The 17948-nt window shown below is 45.8% G+C and overlaps 1 protein-coding gene across 4 annotated transcripts in view; it reads right to left on the bottom strand.

Annotated features, from left to right (window-relative positions):
* Positions 1 to 8719: 8719 nt before the first annotated feature.
* LRRC20 (leucine rich repeat containing 20) overlaps positions 8720 to 17948 on the bottom strand; it is a 365681-nt gene continuing 356452 nt past the window's right edge. For 2 of the 4 annotated variants that reach the window (XM_075610760.1, XM_075610761.1), the window contains one exon: positions 8720 to 9107. In XM_075610760.1, the coding sequence (XP_075466875.1) occupies positions 8983 to 9107 (125 nt within the window). In that variant the 3' untranslated portion in view covers positions 8720 to 8982. The remainder of the gene's footprint in view (positions 9108 to 17948) is intronic. The other 2 variants (XM_075610762.1, XM_075610764.1) reach the window with 1 other exon arrangement.

The following is a 17948-nucleotide window of genomic DNA, read 5'->3' as shown; positions in this document are numbered from 1 at the left end:
CACCACAAACTCACCTTAGTAAACTAGACACCCGCTACAATTCAATATGCCGCTTTGTCCTCCAATGTAACTACAACACCAATCACTGCGAAATGCTCAAAGAACTAGATTGGTCATCACATGAGTCTAGGCGCAAATTAATCTTTCCTGTCCTGCCTTCAAATACTTTCTGGGCAAGCATCCGGTCTATCTGAACAAGCTCCTCACCCGTACCACATGCAGCACTTATCATTTGAGATCAGACTCCAAAAGACTGTTCATGGTCCCAAGGTTCAACAAAGTATCCGGCTGCTCCCCCTTCTCTTACTGTGCACCCCCACAACTGGAACAATCTACCTGAGACTATCAAAGCCGTCACCGGTCTAACTTCTTTCAAACTAAACCTATTTCACATTTTAATCTGGTCTGTAACTGTTACATACGCCTAAAGATGTATTATCTTTATAGACATATGCACAGTTAAAGTATAACCCTGTTCACTTAATGTAACTACTGTATACTGGAACCTGGGGCACGTGTGATGTATGAATAGCTCCAGTTAGCTTTAACTCTGCCCTCTTTCCAAAGCACACCAAGTCCTGTTATATTTTCTTCACTTTATTAGGAAAGCAGCAGTAAATACAGGCACTTGTGGATGTGATGTTGTGTTGGGAGAGTGTTTCTCTGTGGATGCCTTGTAGTTAAGGGCAGGTAAAAAAGGATTGGGCCTTGCCAGAGGAGTGTAACATGAAACGTACTCACTCAGCCAAAGTCAGGAAGTAAAAGAAAGAGGGTCCTGCTTGTGACACAGGAATAGGGGCAGGCTAAACCAACTGTCAGCAGGGACAGGGGGGAATGGTAAAGTCCAATACCTAGGAGGACTGGAGATGTTGCCAGGGCAACCAGAGTACTGGCAGACTGGAATGAAAAGGCAACATAGTGATACATCACACAGGCACAGTGTGTGTGTGAGGAACAAATGCATGCAGCTGAACTGAAGGAGCTGACAAGCAGAAGAGGGGTCAAACAGAAATATGATTCTTGTTCCATGACAGTAAGTATGTATTTGTAACCATTTATTGTCATTATAACTCTGTGCCCAGGACATACTTGAAAACAAGAGGTAACTCTCAATGTATTACTTCCTAATAAAACATTTTATAATTTTTTTTTTTTAAAGTGCTGCGTACTGCGCGCTACACTGTAATTGTGAAGCGCTTTGAGTCCCATTGGGAGAAAAGCATTATATGACATGAAGTTGTTTTTTATTATTATTATTAGATAGAAACATACAACACAGTTAGCCGCTGTAATGGCTGAATCGGGGCTTAGCTCAAATAGTTTGCGGACCCCTGCCTTAATGCATACTGTTTTGAGTAAAGTGTGAGGCTGCTACTTTTGATCAAATACAAGGTCCTATTAAACAAAACAAAAAAAGGCAGTGTTTAAAGAGACACATTTCTACATTGTACGGTATCTTGTATTGAAACACCTGTGACGTTCTTGGCATGCTTGGGCACAGATACTGTACTGTGTTCAATGCGCCACCAGCCCTATGCAATAAATGAGTCTTACTGTAATGCTGTAGCAAGATTTACTGTTTTCTGTGTGGAACAAAACCAACTGTAAATCCCTGGTATTTATTTGCAATTTGTGGCACCGTGATCGCTACAGAGTATCACAATCATAGTGTGTAGCATTTGTTTAGTCGTTGCGCGGACATAGGTGAAGATATTCAGCACATCATCTGGCGGACACAGATACTGAATTGCAATTACAAAAATAACCCCACATATAATTCTGCCGGCTGTCCATAGTTGAGCCGCAGACTACCAAAGTGTTTATGTGGTTGTAATCTCGCGCCTTGTCCTGTTCATGCGGCTGTAATCTCGCGCCTTGTCCTGTTCCTGCGGCTGTAATCTCGCACCTTGTCCTGTTCATGCGGCTGTAATCTCGCACCTTGTCCTGTTCATGTGGCTGTAATCTCGCACCTTGTCCTGTTCATGCGGCTGTAATCTCGCACCTTGTCCTGTTCATGTGGCTGTAATCTCGCACCTTGTCCTGTTCATGCGGCTGTAATCTCGCACCTTGTCCTGTTCCTGTGGCTGTAATCTCGCACCTTGTCCTGTTCATGCGGCTGTAATCTCGCACCTTGTCCTGTTCATGTGGCTGTACTCTCACACCTTGTCCTGTTCATGTGGCTGTACTCTCACACCTTGTCCTGTTCATGCGGCTGTAATCTTGAATTTTTCACGTTCATGTGGCTGTAATCTCACACCTTGTCCTGTTCATGTGGCTGTACTTTCACACCTTGTCCTGTTCATGTGGCTGTACTCTCACACCTTGTCCTGTTCATGCGGCTGTAATCTTGAATTTTTCACGTTCATGTGGCTGTAATCTCGCACCTTGTCCTGTTCATGTGGCTGTAATCTCGCACCTTGTCCTGTTCATGCGGCTGTAATCTTGAATTTTTCACGTTCATGCGGCTGTAATTTCGCACATTGTCGCGTTCATGCTGCTGTAATCTCGCACCTTGTAACGGTCATGCGGCTGTAATCTCTCACTTGTTGTGGTGATGTTGATGTAATCCCGTACCTTGTCGCGGTCATGCGGCACGCTGTCATGTTCATGTGGCTGTAATCTCGCACCTTGTCGCATTCATACGGCTGTAATCTCGCATTTTGTCACGGTCATGCAGCTGTAATCTCGCACCTTGTCACGTTCATATGGCTGTAATCTCGCACTTTGTCGCATTCATACGGCTGTAATCTCTCACCTTGTCCCGGTCATGCAGCTGTAATCTCGCAATCGATGAAGAGAACAGGTGCGCAAATCTCATCAGGACATGGAAGAAAGGAAATGAAGACACCAAAATAGTGCAATATTGTCAAACAACAATGTGACCAATGTTGAAGATTCTATAAAATTTGCACTCACGTATTCAACGTGGTATAAGAGCGTTGTGGTTGTTATAAATTACCAACTTTTTTATCCAGATGCATACTCCGGATCAACACCAATAATGTTCCATACGAAAGGAAGGGAAATCCACATACAGAGAAGAAAAAGCAAAATAGTATAATACTGCTTTTAATATTAAAAACACAAAGTATTCCACATACATAAGTGTCTTTTATATAATCTTCAACATTTGTCACATTGTTGTTTGACAATATTGCACTATTTTGGTGTCTTCATTTCCTTTCTTCCATGTCCTGATGAGATTTGCGCACCTGTTTTCTTCATCGATTGCTGGTTGGATTTGGTCTGAGTCCTGTATCGGGAGCTGCACTCTTTAAGGACAGTATATAAATTGTTTATTGCTATTTTTGTTTAAAGTGGTGTTATTTGCGCTTAATTTTTTGTATCACAGCTGTAATCTCGCACCTTGTCACTGATTTGCGGCTGTAATCTCACACTTTGTCCTGTTCATGCGGCTGTAATCTCGCACTTTGTTGTGTTCATGTGGCTATAATTTTGCACCTTGTCACGGTCATGCTTCTGTAATCTCGCACCTTGTCACGGTCATGCAGCTGTAATCTCGCACTTTATCACGGTCATACGGCTGTAATCTCACACTTTGTCCTGTTCATGCGGCTGTAATCTCACACCTTGTTGTGTTGATGTGGCTATAATTTTGCACTTTGTCGCGTTCATGATGTAATCTCGCACCTTGTCCAGTTCATGCGGCTGTAATCTTGCATTTTTCACGTTCATGCGGCTGTAATTTTGCACCTTGTCACGGTCATGCTGCTGTAATCTCACACTTTGTAACAGTCATGCGGCTGTAATCTCGCACTTTGTCATGTTCATGTAATCTCGCACCTAGTTGCGTTCATGGAGCTGTAATCTCGCACTTTGTTGTGGTCATGCTGATGTAATCTCGCACTTTGTCATGGTCATGCTGCTGTAATCTCACACCTTGTCGCTGTCATGCTGCTGTAATCTCGCACTTTATCACGGTCATGCGGCTGTAATCTCACACTTTGTCCTGTTCATGCGGCTGTAATCTCGCACCTTGTTGTGCTCATGTGGCTATAATTTTGCACCTTTTCGCGTTCATGTAATCTCGCACTTTGTCGTGGTCATGTGGCTGTAATCTCACACCTTGTAATGGTCAAGCGGCTGTAATCTCACACTTTGTCCTGTTCATGCGGCTGTAATCTCGCACCTTGTTGTGCTCATGTGGCTATAATTTTGCACCTTTTCGCGTTCATGTAATCTCGCACTTTGTCGTGGTCATGTGGCTGTAATCTCACACCTTGTAATGGTCAAGCGGCTGTAATCTCGCATTTTGTCGTGGTCATCCTGCTGTAATCCAGCACTTTGTCGCTGTCAAGCTGCTGTAATCTCGCACCTTGTCGCGGTCATGCAGCTGTAACATCTCGCACCTTGTCCTGTTCATGCGGCTGTAATCTCGCACGTTGTTGTGTTCATGCGGCTGTAATCTCGCACTTTGTCACGGTCGTGCAGCTGTAATCTGGCACCTTGTTGTGTTCATGTGGCTGTAATCTCGCACGTTGTTGTGTTCATGCGACTGTAATCTCGCACCTTGTCGCGTTCATACTGCTGTAATCTCGCACCTTGTCGCGTTCATACTGCTGCAATCTCGCACCTTCTCGCTGTCATGGAGCTGTAATTTCGCACTTTGTCGCGATCATGCTGCTGTAATGTCACACTTTGTCGTGGTCATGCTACTGTAATCTCGCACCTTGCCGCGGTCATGCAGCTGTAAAATCTCGCACCTTGTCCTGTTCATGCGGCTGTAATCTCGCACGTTGTTGTGTTCATGCGGCTGTAATCTCGCACCTTGTCGCGGTCATGCTTCTGTAATCTCGCACCTTGTCACGGTCATGCAGCTGTAATCTCGCACTTTATCACGGTCATACGGCTGTAATCTCACACTTTGTCCTGTTCATGCGGCTGTAAACTCACACTTTGTTGTGTTGATGTGGCTATAATTTTGCACTTTGTCGCGTTCATGATGTAATCTCGCACTTTGTTGTGGTCATGTGGCTGTAATTTCACACCTTGTAACGGTTATGCGGCTGTAATCCAGCACTTTGTCGCTGTCATGCTGCTGTAATCTCGCACCTTGTCTCGGTCATGCTGCTGTAATCTCGCACCTTGTCGCGGTCATGCTGCTATAATCTCGCACCTTGTCGCAGTCATGCTGCTGTAATCTCGCACTTTGTCACGGTCATGCTGTTGTAATCTCGCACCTTGTCATGGTCATGCTGCTGTAATCTCGCACCTTGTCGCGGTCATGCTGCTGTAATCTCGCACTTTGTCACAGTCATGCTGCTGTAATCTCGCACCTTGTCACAGGCATGCTGCTGTAATCTCGCAGTTTGTTGCGGTCATGCAGCTGTAATTTCGCACCTTGTCACGGTCATGCTGCTGTAATCTCCCTTCTTGTCTCGGTCATGCTGCTGTAATCTCGCACCTCGTCGCAGTCATGCTGCTGTAATCTCGCACTTTGTTGCAGTCATGCGGCTGTAATCTCGCACCTTGTCACGGTCATGCTGCTGTAATCTCGCACCTTGTCACGGTCATGCTGCTGTAATCTCGCACCTCGTCGCAGTCATGCTGCTGTAATCTCGCACTTTGTCGCAGTCATGCAGCTGTAATCTCGCACCTTGTCACGGTCATGCTGCTGTAATTCTCGCACCTTGACACAGTCATGCTGCTGTAATCTTGCACCTCGTCACGGTCATGCTGCTGTAATCTCGCACCTCATCGCGGTCATCCTGCTGTAATCTCGCACCTTGTCGCGGTCATGCTGCTGTAATCTCGCACCTCGTCGCGGTCATGCTGCTGTAATCTCGCACCTCGTCGCGGTCATGCTGCTTTAATCTCGAACCTTGTCGCAGTCATGCTGCTGTAATCTCGAACCTTGTCGCAGTCACGCAGCTGTAATCTCGCACTTTGTCACGGTCATGCTGCTGTAATCTCGCACCTTGTCGCGGTCATGCTGCTGTAATCTCGCACCTCATCGCGGTCATGCTGCTTTAATCTCGAACCTTGTCGCAGTCATGCTGCTGTAATCTCGAACCTTGTCGCAGTCACGCAGCTGTAATCTCGCACCTTGTCTCGGTCATGCTGCTGTAATCTCGCACCTCGTCGCGGTCATGCTGCTGTAATCTCACACCTCGTCGCAGTCATGCTGCTCTAATCTCAAACCTTGTCGCGGTTATGCAGCTGTAATCTCGCACTTTGTTGCGGTCATGCTTCTGTAATATCGCACCTTGTCGCGGTCATGCAGCTGTAATCTCGCACCTTGTCGCGGTCATGCTGCTGTTATCTCGCACCTTGTTGCAGTCATGCAGCTGTAAACTCGCACCTTGTCATGGTCATGCTGCTGTAATCTTGCACTTTGTCACGGTCATGCTGCTCTTATCTCGCACCTTGTTGCAGTCATGCTGCTGTAATCTCACACCTCGTCGCAGTCATGCTGCTCTAATCTCAAACCTTGTCGCGGTTATGCAGCTGTAATCTCGCACTTTGTTGCGGTCATGCTTCTGTAATATCGCACCTTGTCGCGGTCATGCAGCTGTAATCTCGCACCTTGTCGCGGTCATGCTGCTGTTATCTCGCACCTTGTTGCAGTCATGCAGCTGTAAACTCGCACCTTGTCATGGTCATGCTGCTGTAATCTTGCACTTTGTCACGGTCATGCTGCTCTTATCTCGCACCTTGTTGCAGTCATGCTGCTGGAATCTCGCACCTTGTCGCATTCATGCTGCTGTAATCTTGCACTTTGTCACGGTCATGCTGCTGTAATCTCACACCTTGTCGCTGTCATGGTGCTGTAATCTCGCAGTTTGTTGCATTCAAGGGAACAGTAAATGTTGCTACATCTGTATCTGTTTGCCCTTGCTTGTCCTTATTTGGTATGTGACTCTGTGTACTGTAGTTTACATCTCTCTGTACCCAATTGTGACTTCATCACCCTGTGAAAAACATAAACAGTAAAATCATCTGGGCAGGGATTGTGTCTGTAAAAATTCCTACAGTGCTCTGTGAAGCGCTTTGAGTCCCAGAAAAGTGCTATATAAAATAACGTTGTTGTACCGCGCTGCGGAATATGTTAGTGCTGTAGAAATAAACATTAATGTAGGTACAATGTGTTATAGCAGGGATGCGCGAACTGGAGGGTGCGAGATTATCTGCGGGGGGCGCGGGGTTTACAGAGGCTCCGCGCGCCTCCCGAAGGCACTTAAATTAAGTGCCGGGGAAGCGGCGAAGGCCTCTGTAGACCTCACTTACCTTGGTTCAGTCGGCTTCTGGAGACGCATCGCCATGGGGTCATGTGACGTTGCGTAGCTATGACAACATGACGTCATGACGCCCACAACCAAGGTAAGGGGGGGGCACACGGGAGGAGGACAGCCGGCGGAGGGCGCAGGGGGAAAAGATTGCGCTCCCCTGTGTTATAGCATAACTGCGCAAAGTTGATCAAAACTGAAAAAGCCAAAGTATTTTTTAAAGCGGCGGTGCCACAGTTCATCAGTGTAATTTGTTTCCTATGAAAGATTCAACCTTTAACGTAACAATTTTTGTTATTTGTGGCCTGTGAAAAATGAATGTTTCCTTTTTCTTCACGTCTGCTTAATTCATGCATCTTATCTAACAATGTCCCCCTCTTTGACTAATGATGGCACCTTTTAAGAACAACTAATAAGAACAATAACGTTTATAACAATTGGACTCATTACCAAAATACATTCGATTAAGATTTTTTTTTTTAAAAACAATGTTTTGCATGGGTTTTTTCAATTAAAATGTTAAAAATCAAAACATTAAAAAAAAAAAAAAAAAAAAAAGAAAGCAACTTGCACTGTGATTTACTTAAAGGTGGCAATCCTGTATATTTAACTATTAAAAACAGCTTTACCAACGCCGAACTACAAGTATGGCTGCATGGGTCACCAAAAGAAATCCACTTTTCTATTGGCTGCTGGAGAGAGCCCTGACCATTTTGTGTCTTACTGGTTTGCTTGGTTGTCAACCAGCTCATCGCACGGGAACCGGGTGGTCTTCAGACAGCGAGGGGCCACGGATTAGCTACAAAGGTATCCCCTGTTTAGGCAGGCAGAAGAAAGCAGGTAAGCTGCTGCTTAGAACAGGCCCATGCCCTTCGTTCAGTTTGGCCAAAGCAAAGACTGCCCTGTGAAGATGTGAACCTTCACTTTCAAGGTTTGGGTTCATGCAGTTGATCACTTGCTGTGCTCCAGAGTAACTGCTCGCTGTGCTTTATGAGTGTGCAGTTATCTGTGAAGGTTTGTACTTTTCCCTGAAATACACGGCAGTTAAATAATTAAAAAGCCTCGCAGAACGTCAACATGATTCCTTTAACAGTAATTGTTGCTCATCATTAATGCATTGAAAAAGTCGGACTTCTGCATCTGCTTTTCAGTGAAGCCATGCTCCCGGAATTGGTTATATTGGGTTTAACAATAAAAAAAAAGGGGGAGGTAGTGGAGTTTATAGGGATGCAGAGAAATATACTCTCAAACAGAGTACTAATGCATTAACACAGATCCCAGTTAAGAGAAAAAATTTCCTTATCGAAGTTAATATACACTATTGAAGGTAATATACACCGAGTAGTTTTTGGGTCTCCTTTTTAAATACCTATATTAAAATCCTTTTAATACCAAAAATATAGGTCCTTAAGGGTAATAACATAGGATCAGAATTTTTTCTAGATCATATAATACACAAGCACACATTTTTTAAATTCATTTTTATTAAAGCTGCTATGAGTACGGTTCTCTGATTTTTAATTTTAAAAAATGATTTAAAAGATAAATAGAAATCAAATGTTAATTGATTGACCAAAGCAAATCTTTCTAGGCTCCCACATGCATAAAAAGCTTCACCCATCAACTAAAATGTGAGAGGAGAGAGGGTAGCGGGGAGGGGAGAGAGGAGAGATTTTTCCAGTTGATCCACATTGCGGCCACCAGTCGTCAGGGTACCTAGATCTGCGTCCACAGTTCACACGAGTAGCTCGAATTTGATGGTAGGGCTAGAGAGTTGCAAGTTGTCTTTATTTAGAGCATTTGCTTTAAGGTTCACACAGCGAAGTGATGGCATGGAAGTCAACTTCTCAACAGGAACGTCTACGGAGAAATCAAACAGGTGAAGAGAAATGAGGAACACTGAACAAATGCAACTCACAGTTTTGACCCTAGCAATCTGATAACTGTACATTTACTAACCACAAAACTCAATGTATTTTCTCAACCAGCTTACGAGTTGCAAGCGAGTATCAATATGAGCTGGTGTGTGGGTAGCTGATGTTTTTACGAATAGTTTGCAACTGTGGAAGGATTTGGGATAACCTTAACTCTGTTATCTTTAGATGCTGTGATTACAAATAAGTCTTTGGCATCAATGTAAAAAGCTCTGTGAAAATCCAGCATTGAAAATGCTTTTTAAGAATATTACACATCCCTTAAATATAATTCTGGAACATTTGATCAAATTAGTTTCATCATCATCATATATGATTTCTGAACACTACATGAGAAATAAACACAGTATGGGCACTCAACCACCTATCTAGATGACTAGTGAGTAGATTAATAAACTTTATTAACAAAAACAAACAATAAAATAATGGATGTTAAAATCGAGCATAGACGTGGTGGTGATCCTAAGTGGATCCTAAGTGGAGGTACTCGGATCAATAAGTATATGGGGGGACCCAGAAAAGAAATGTACATGGGTCTAACCAAATGGTTAGGTGAATAGGAACCCTCAATAAGGAAATGGGGTATAGTTTACCATACAACCTAGATGGCCTTATATAGTATAGGCAATGATCTGCAATGGTGAATGTACCCCCCAGAAATAGCAGGAACCCATAGGATTCCTGTTGAAGCCTCTGTTGTAATAATAGATTTCAAGGGGCTCAATCCCCTGGATGGAAGTAGGGCTTATATAAGTGCACTCTGAAGGTTCATGATCTGCACCTCCTAAGGCGATCCTAATAGTCCAGCGCACTATAAATAAGAGCAGGGAAGCAGCCTTGACTAATATGCTAAATGATTGCGAGAATAAAAGCAATCATAAGTGTATAGACACCTGTTTAGGGGGTGAGTGGGGTTATAGTACGATGCAACAAACTTAGGCATACCCCGCATTAACATACGCAATGGTACCGGAGCATGTATGTAAAGTGAAAATGTACTTAAAGTGAAGCACTACCTTTTCCCACTTATCGATGCATGTACTGTACTGCAATCGTTATATACGTGCATAACTGATGTAAATAACGCATTTGTAACAGGCTCTATAGTCTCCCCGCTTGCGCACAGCTTCGGTACAGGTAGGGAGCCGGTATTGCTGTTCAGGACGTGCTGACAGGCGCATGCGTGAGCTGCCGTTTGCCTATTGGGCGATATGTACTTACTCGCGAGTGTACTTAAAGTGAGTGTACTTAAAGCGGGGTATGCCTGTACGTTGCTGGTAGATGATCAGCTGCAATTGGGCTGATAGTTTCAATTCTTAATTAGAACAACCCATACTTGTTCTACTAGGTAGATATCACAATAAAGCATATATGGAGCTTGGTTGAATTTTATAGATCTGTGTTAACGCTGACACACTAACAGTGGAGATTAGTCCTAGGAATAAGGACTAATTAGGACTCTTTGTCACAGTGATCAGGGATCAGTACCCTGTATAGCTCTCAGATGTTAGTCCACTTGTCAAATATAATTTTCAGTAAGTTACCAAGTCAAACTTTCAGGTATTGATACAAGTTAGGCACAGTGTTAGAAAGTAGCCTGTCTGTACATGGCTGCTACAATTCACTAATTGCTAATATGAGTTAGTACCCTTTATGCTATATTGGAGTGGTAATTTAAGCAATCACAAGCAGCCAGCCATATAGACCAAGCACTGAATCAACTGTAGAATATAACAGATCCGGATATAGTAGCCAATTCTAACATTATTGATGATAATATAGTAAATGTATCCCCCTCACAACGCTCACTTAGACCTTCGGGTCTGTATGCACAGCTGAAAAGACGTGCAGGGAGACACAACTATGTAACAACATTTTCAGTGCGGTAAAGTGAGAACCCTGCGCGTGCATGTGCGTTTGGCCGACGAGCGCGTTTCGCGTGATAACGCTTTCTCAAGGCACGTAGGGGAGGGGGTGGTGGGGGATGGAAACGGGAGATGGTCCAAAGTCACTAAAATAAAATTGTAAAAAATAATAAGAGTGGGTTGGCAATCAGTTGACAGATTAAGGATGATCGTCACTTGATCACAACTCTATGAGGAATACATTTGTATCTTATAGGTTAGACCAATATTAAAAGAATGGGGTGAAGACAAAGCCTTCATTCAGGCCTCTAGGTTACAGGGTCTGTAACATGCAAATCCAGTGAGCTTCTTTTTTCAGAAGTTCTGTATCCCAGTCACCCCTTTGCAGACCTGGGGAGTACTGGTCAATCTCTATGAAATGTAGGGCATTGATGTCACCATCACCCACCCAAGGTTCAGCATCACCCACCCAAGGTTCAGCAAAATATCTGGCCGCTCCTCCTTCTCTTACCATGCACCACAAAACTGGAACAATCTACAGGAGACTCTCACAGCTGCCACCAGTCTAATATCTTTCAAAACTAAAGCTGTCCCACATTTTAATCTGGTCTGTAACTGATACAGCCAGCACTCCACTTGAAAGTAAACAAAGTTTGGTGCTTATCCCATAACAAAATAATAGACCATACGATACCGGTTGAAGCACGGCATCAAGGGACAGCACACAGGTAAGTTGATCACATATTCTTTGTATTGAAAAAGAGACACAAAAACTGACGTTTCGGTCCCCCAGTGGGACCTTTCTCAAGGTGGTGGGGGGGACCGAAACGTCGGTTTTTGTGTCTCTTTTTCAATACAAAGAATTTGTGATCAACTTACATGTGTGCTGTCCCTTGATGTCGTGCTTCAACCGGTATCGTATGATATATATATATATATATATATATACAGTGCTTGACAAATCACCCAAAAATCTACTCGCCGAACCAAAAAATCTACTCGCCACCTAGTCCCGCCTCTAGTCCCGCCCCCAACCCCGCCTCTAATCCCGCCCCCAGCCCCGCATTTAAAAAAACCCATAAATGAAATAAATTTAATACATTTCTAGTAAGAACATTCGTTTTTGACATAAGTTTATTTATTGTATTACATTATACTACAATTAGTCCTTGTTTTGTGTGTGTGTATGTGTGTGTATAAATGTCGAATCTAGAAAAAAAAGCCAGATGTGAATGACTAGTTTCCTGCACCCCTTAACTAGTGCCTGGATGCCCCCGCTTCAGACTGTTTAAAGCAGCAATCCCACCTGGGATCTTACCTGATCCGCAGACCCTCAATGTCCAGGTACCTCATTCCCACAATGTTATACATTGGAGGGGATGTGTTCCCTACCTGTCTTCTGGGTTACGGGGGATTCCAATGTCTTCTGTGTGAAGCTTGAGTCAGATCTGGAAGAAAGCAGTATAGGTTATTTCGGTGTAGTATAGGGCAGTTAAGATATACAGGGTAAATAAAATATCCAGATCCAGATTTTGAGACAGAGAGAGGGTGAGACAGAGAGAGGGTGAGACAGAGAGAGGGTGAGACAGAGAGAGACGGAGAGAGGGTGAGAGAGAGACGGAGAGAGGGTGAGAGAGAGACGGAGAGGGTGAGAGAGAGACGGAGAGAGGGTGAGAGAGAGATGGAGAGAGGGTGAGAGAGGACGGAGAGAGGGTGAGAGAGGACGGAGAGAGGGTGAGAGAGAGACGGAGAGAGGGTGAGAGAGAGGGTGAGAGGGAGAGAGAGAGGGAGAGACAGAGGGAGATAGAGAGGGTGTGAGACGGAGAGAGGGTGACTGTGGGGGGATGGGGTGACTGGGTGGGGTGATGGGAGACTGGGTGGGGTGATGGGGTGACTGGGTGGGGTGATGGGGTGACTGGGTGGGGTGATGGGGTGACTGGGTGGGGTGATGGGGTGATTGGGTGGGGTGACTGGGTGGGTGATTGGGTGGGGATTACTGACTGGGTGGGGATTACTGACTGTCTGACTGGGTGGGGTGACTGGGCAGGGGGGTGGGATGACTGACTGGGTGGGGGGGTGACTGACTGGGTGGGGGGGTATGACTGACTGACTGGGTGGGGGTGTATGACTGACTGGGTGGAGGGGGTATGACTGGGTGGGGGGGTATGACTGGGTGGGGGGGGTTATGACTGACTGGGTGGGGGGGGTTATGACTGACTGGGTGGGGGGGTATGTTTGACTTGGTGGGGGGGGTATGATTGACTGGGTGGGGGGGGTATGACTGACTGGGTGGGGGGGGTTATGACTGACTGGGTGGGGGGGTATGACTGACTGGGTGGGGGGGTATGACTGACTGGGTGGGGGGGTATGACTGACTGGGTGGAGGGTATGACAGACTGAGGGGGTATGACTGACTGGGTGGGGGGGGGTATGACTTACTGGGTGGGGGGGTATGACTGACTGGGTGGGGGGTATGACTGACTGAGGGGGTATGACTGACTGGGTGGGGGGGGGTATGACTGACTGGGGGGGTATGACTGACTGGGTGGGGGGGTATGTTTGACTTGGTGGGGGGGTATGATTGACTGGGTGGGCGGGGTATGACTGACTGGGTGGGGGGTATGACTGACTGGTTGGGGGGGGTTATGACTGACTGGGTGGGGGGGTATGACTGACTGGGTGGGGGGGTATGACTGACTGGGTGGGGGGTATGACTGACTGAGGGGGTATGATTGACTGGGTGGGGGGGGGTATGACTGACTGGGGGGGTATGACTGACTGGGTGGGGGGGTATGTTTGACTTGGTGGGGGGGTATGATTGACTGGGTGGGCGGGGTATGACTGACTGGGTGGGGGGTATGACTGACTGGTTGGGGGGGGTTATGACTGACTGGGTGGGGGGGTATGACTGACTGGGTGGGGGGGTATGACTGACTGGGTGGGGGGTATGACTGACTGAGGGGGTATGACTGACTGGGTGGGGGGGGTATGACTTACTGGGTGGGGGGGTATGACTGACTGGGGGGGGGGGAGTATGACTGACTGGGTGGTGGGGAGTATGACTGACTGGGTGGGGTGGGGGGATGACTGACTGGGTGGGATGGGGGGATGACTGACTGGGTGGGATGGGGGGATGACTGACTGGGTGGGGTGGGGGGATGACTGACTGGGTGGGATGGGGGGATGACTGACTGGGTGGGGTGGGGGGATGACTGGGTGGGGTGGGGGGATGACTGACTGGGTGGGGTGGGGGGTACCTTTGGTGTCCTACACGTTCTCTCTCTCTCTCTCTCTCTCTTACACACACACACACACACACACACACACACACACCACTCTCTCTCATACATACACACATACACACCACTCTCTCTCATACATACACACACACACACTCTCATACACACACACACTCTCATACACACACACACTCTGTGGAACCGGAGGGCAAGCGGGACAGGGGGGGGAAATCCCCTGCCCCGCGCGAGCAGCCACGGGGACAGGAGCGGAGACCAAAGGGGAAGCAGGTTTGGGGGGGGGGGGGGGGAACATTCCCCGCTGTCATCTCCTGCCCCACGCGAGCAGCCACGGGGACAGGAGCGGAACCGGAGTGCAAGCGGGACGGGGGAGTGGGTGGGGGGGAAATCCCCTGCCGTCATCTCCTGCCCCGCGCGAGCAGCCACGGGGACAGGAGCGGAGACTGAGGGGATGAGAAGGAAAGCGCGAGCAGGAGACAGGGACCGCGCACGCGAGGAGCAGCCATTACTTACCCCTGCAGAGAAGGGCTCCATTCCGCGTCACGACCGCGTCACGGCCAATCAGCCAGGAAAATATTTTGTTTTGTTATTTATTTATTTTTTTAAGTTTGTGGGGGGGTGGGGAAGCGGAGACAGCCACGGGGACCGAGGGGAACACCCCTGCTGGCATCGGGAGCAGCCACTGGCACTGGGGGAAAGCGGGGACCGTAGGGCAACCGGGACGGGGGAACATCGCCCGCTGTCATCTCCTGCCCCGCGCGAGCAGCCACAGGGACAGGAGCAGAACCGGAGGGCAAGCGGGGCAGGGGGGGGGGAGATGGGGGGAGGAATCCCCTGCTGTCATCTCTTGCCCGACAGGAGCGGAGACTGGAGGGGATGAGGAGGGAAGCGCGGGCAGGAGACGGACCGCGCGCGCGAGGAGAAGCCATTACCCCTGCAGAGAAGGGCTCCATTCCGCGTCACGACCAATTGGCCAATCAGCCAGGAGGATATTTTTTTTGTTATTTTTTTTTTTTAAATTTTTTAAAATTTGCGCAGAGCAGGGGGAAAAAGTAGCTGGCCACGGGCCAATTTCCGTTCGCACCTGGCGAGTGGGCGACCGGGTTTGTCGAGCACTGTATATATATATTTATTTTTTTAACTGTGCATGCAATGTCTTGTATATAATGTATACCCTCTTCACTTATGTAACTATGTATTTGTACCATGTATTGTTTGTCATCATAACTCTATGCCCAGGACATACTTGAAAACGAGAGGTAACTCTCAATATATTACTTCCTGGTAAAACATTCTATACATAAATAAACTGTGATTTATTAATTTAACCAACCTTCAGGTGTGTTTTCCCAATATAATGCCCAATTTCTTTTTACATTTCATCAGCATTACATTTATTTTGAATTTTAAAATGGTAGTTAAACTTAGTGAATCAAATGATATTTTTTTTAACAACTTTATTGGTATAATTGTCTTTCTTAGATTAAATCACCCAATCACCTTTTATTTACTGTACCTATCTGTAAAAAAATGTTAAATCACACAGGACAGAGAAGAATTTAGAGACGTGAACATGCTTCAGATATCTGTGTGAAACAAGTTAATTTGCATATTTAAATTTACTTTTTTGCAAATTCAAATTAGCTTGTTCCCCGTTCTCCCTCCCCCCAGGTATATCAGGTGTGCCCAGGGCTACCTGCAGATGAGGAAAGTCGGGACAGTTGTCCTAGGCCTGGAGGCTGCGTGTTGGCCCCACCCCTGTGCCGGAAGTTGGGCGGCTGGATGCGTGTGATGTGAGGGAGGCTATTATGTGTGTAATGTGCAGGGGGTGAGTGGATGTGTGTGGGAGGGGAGAGATGGGGGTTTGAGAGATAGAGGGGGAGTCTCGCAATGCCGCCAACAAAGGGGGCGGGGGCAGTGGAAACTGTAGTCCTGGGACCCCGGAAAGCAGTCTGGCTGTGCTCATAGGTACCTCTGCACCTACTACAGTATATAGATGAGTGTTTTGGGAGATGTAGGCTCTCTTCCAAGAGATGCATTAAAAAGGCTTGGCAAATCATTTCCGAAATTTCACAGGACACTCAAGGTTTCGGATATCTCTACTCCTACTGTATCTTCTTGTCAGGAATACTGGATTCAAACATATTAGCGATTTATGTTCATCTGTGACAAATGTGTTCATCTGTGACAAATGTTGATGCCGCAATTACTTTGCAAACAAAGGATCTGAGTTAAGTTAACAATTTGGATGGATAAATATATGTATTTTGGTGATTATTGTTTGCCAAATATTGGAAAAAAAACTTTCCAAAGTTGAGTTGAAATTTTTTTTTTTTAAATGCTTATAACGCTAAGGTTTTTTTTTTGGGGGGGGGGGTTGAAATGTTTAAATCAGCTACATTTAAATCATTGAATATGCCACTGTCCTTACTAATTCACTTCAGTCCTACGCGGGTCTGTACCTTTAAGTGACTTTAATTTCAACTTGGCAAATGGCCATTCCCAGTGGGCTAAATTTTCTCAACATGAAACATTGTTTTTGATTTTTTTGTTATTTGCAACATTTTGTTTTCTATTTTCTGAGAAGCATTCAATTCACTCAGTGAATTTTATTTTTAAGCCCCTGATAAATGTAAAAATGAAGAAATATTCTGCAGTGTATTTTTCCCCAAAGCCATAATACTCAACACAACATGGATGCAAGATGTAAAGGCTATCATTTTTGTTTTTTTCCTTATTCATTAGTCTTGCTAACAAGCTCAGAAGAACACTGATACTGTAACAGTAATTGCTAGAGATGTTCGTCATTGAAAGCAGTGGAGTTTAATAAGCGTTCACTGTCAAACAGCCCCCCCCTTTTCAATCCTTTTACCAGCTGAGCCAAATGTAGGCAAGCTGCACAGCACAGTTTTTAATGGGGTTTTATTTTTCTTAAGTTACAGGATGATAAATTCTTCAGGGCAAGAGCATCCTGCAATGAGTTTACACTGATCCTACACTAGCTGAATATTTTAAATGTGTAAAAGAATAGGCCTCGCTATTGCTGGAAAGACCCACCAACATTTTGCACATTCAGTACAAATAGGTCCCACTGCAGTACTTCTACTCATGATAGATAGCGGTTCTTCCCAGCAATTCCCATGGAAGTCCCTCCACCTATGCAGCTTACCACAACACTGTATATTACGTACAGCTGGTCTTTCAGGACCCCAAACATGTAGTGTGCCTGCTAAATTGGTACAGTTGTATTGTATGTATTGTATTGTATGTCTTTATTTATATAGCGCCATAAATGTACATAGCGCTTCACAGTAGTAATACATGTCATATAAATAACAAATAATATAAATAACAGATCATGGGAATAAGTGCTTCAGACATACTGTAAAAGTAACATTAAGGAAGGAGTCCCTGCTCCGAGGAGCTTACAATCTAATTGGTAGGTAGGGAGAACATACAGAGACAGTAGGAGGGAATTCTAGTAAGTGCGTCTGCAGAGGGCCGAGGTTTATGTATCATGTGTCCATGATTATCCAGTGCTATTCATATGCTTCTTTAAGCAGATGTGTCTTAAGGTGAGTCTTAAAGGTGGATAGCGAGGGGGCTAGTCGGGTATTGAGGGGAAGGGCATTCCAGAGGTGTGGG

This window comes from Ascaphus truei, chromosome 8 (assembly GCF_040206685.1).
Source record: "Ascaphus truei isolate aAscTru1 chromosome 8, aAscTru1.hap1, whole genome shotgun sequence".
Lineage (NCBI taxonomy): Eukaryota > Metazoa > Chordata > Amphibia > Anura > Ascaphidae > Ascaphus > Ascaphus truei.
Note: the sequence above shows the minus strand (reverse complement) of the source record. Positions and strands in the feature narration are given on the sequence as shown.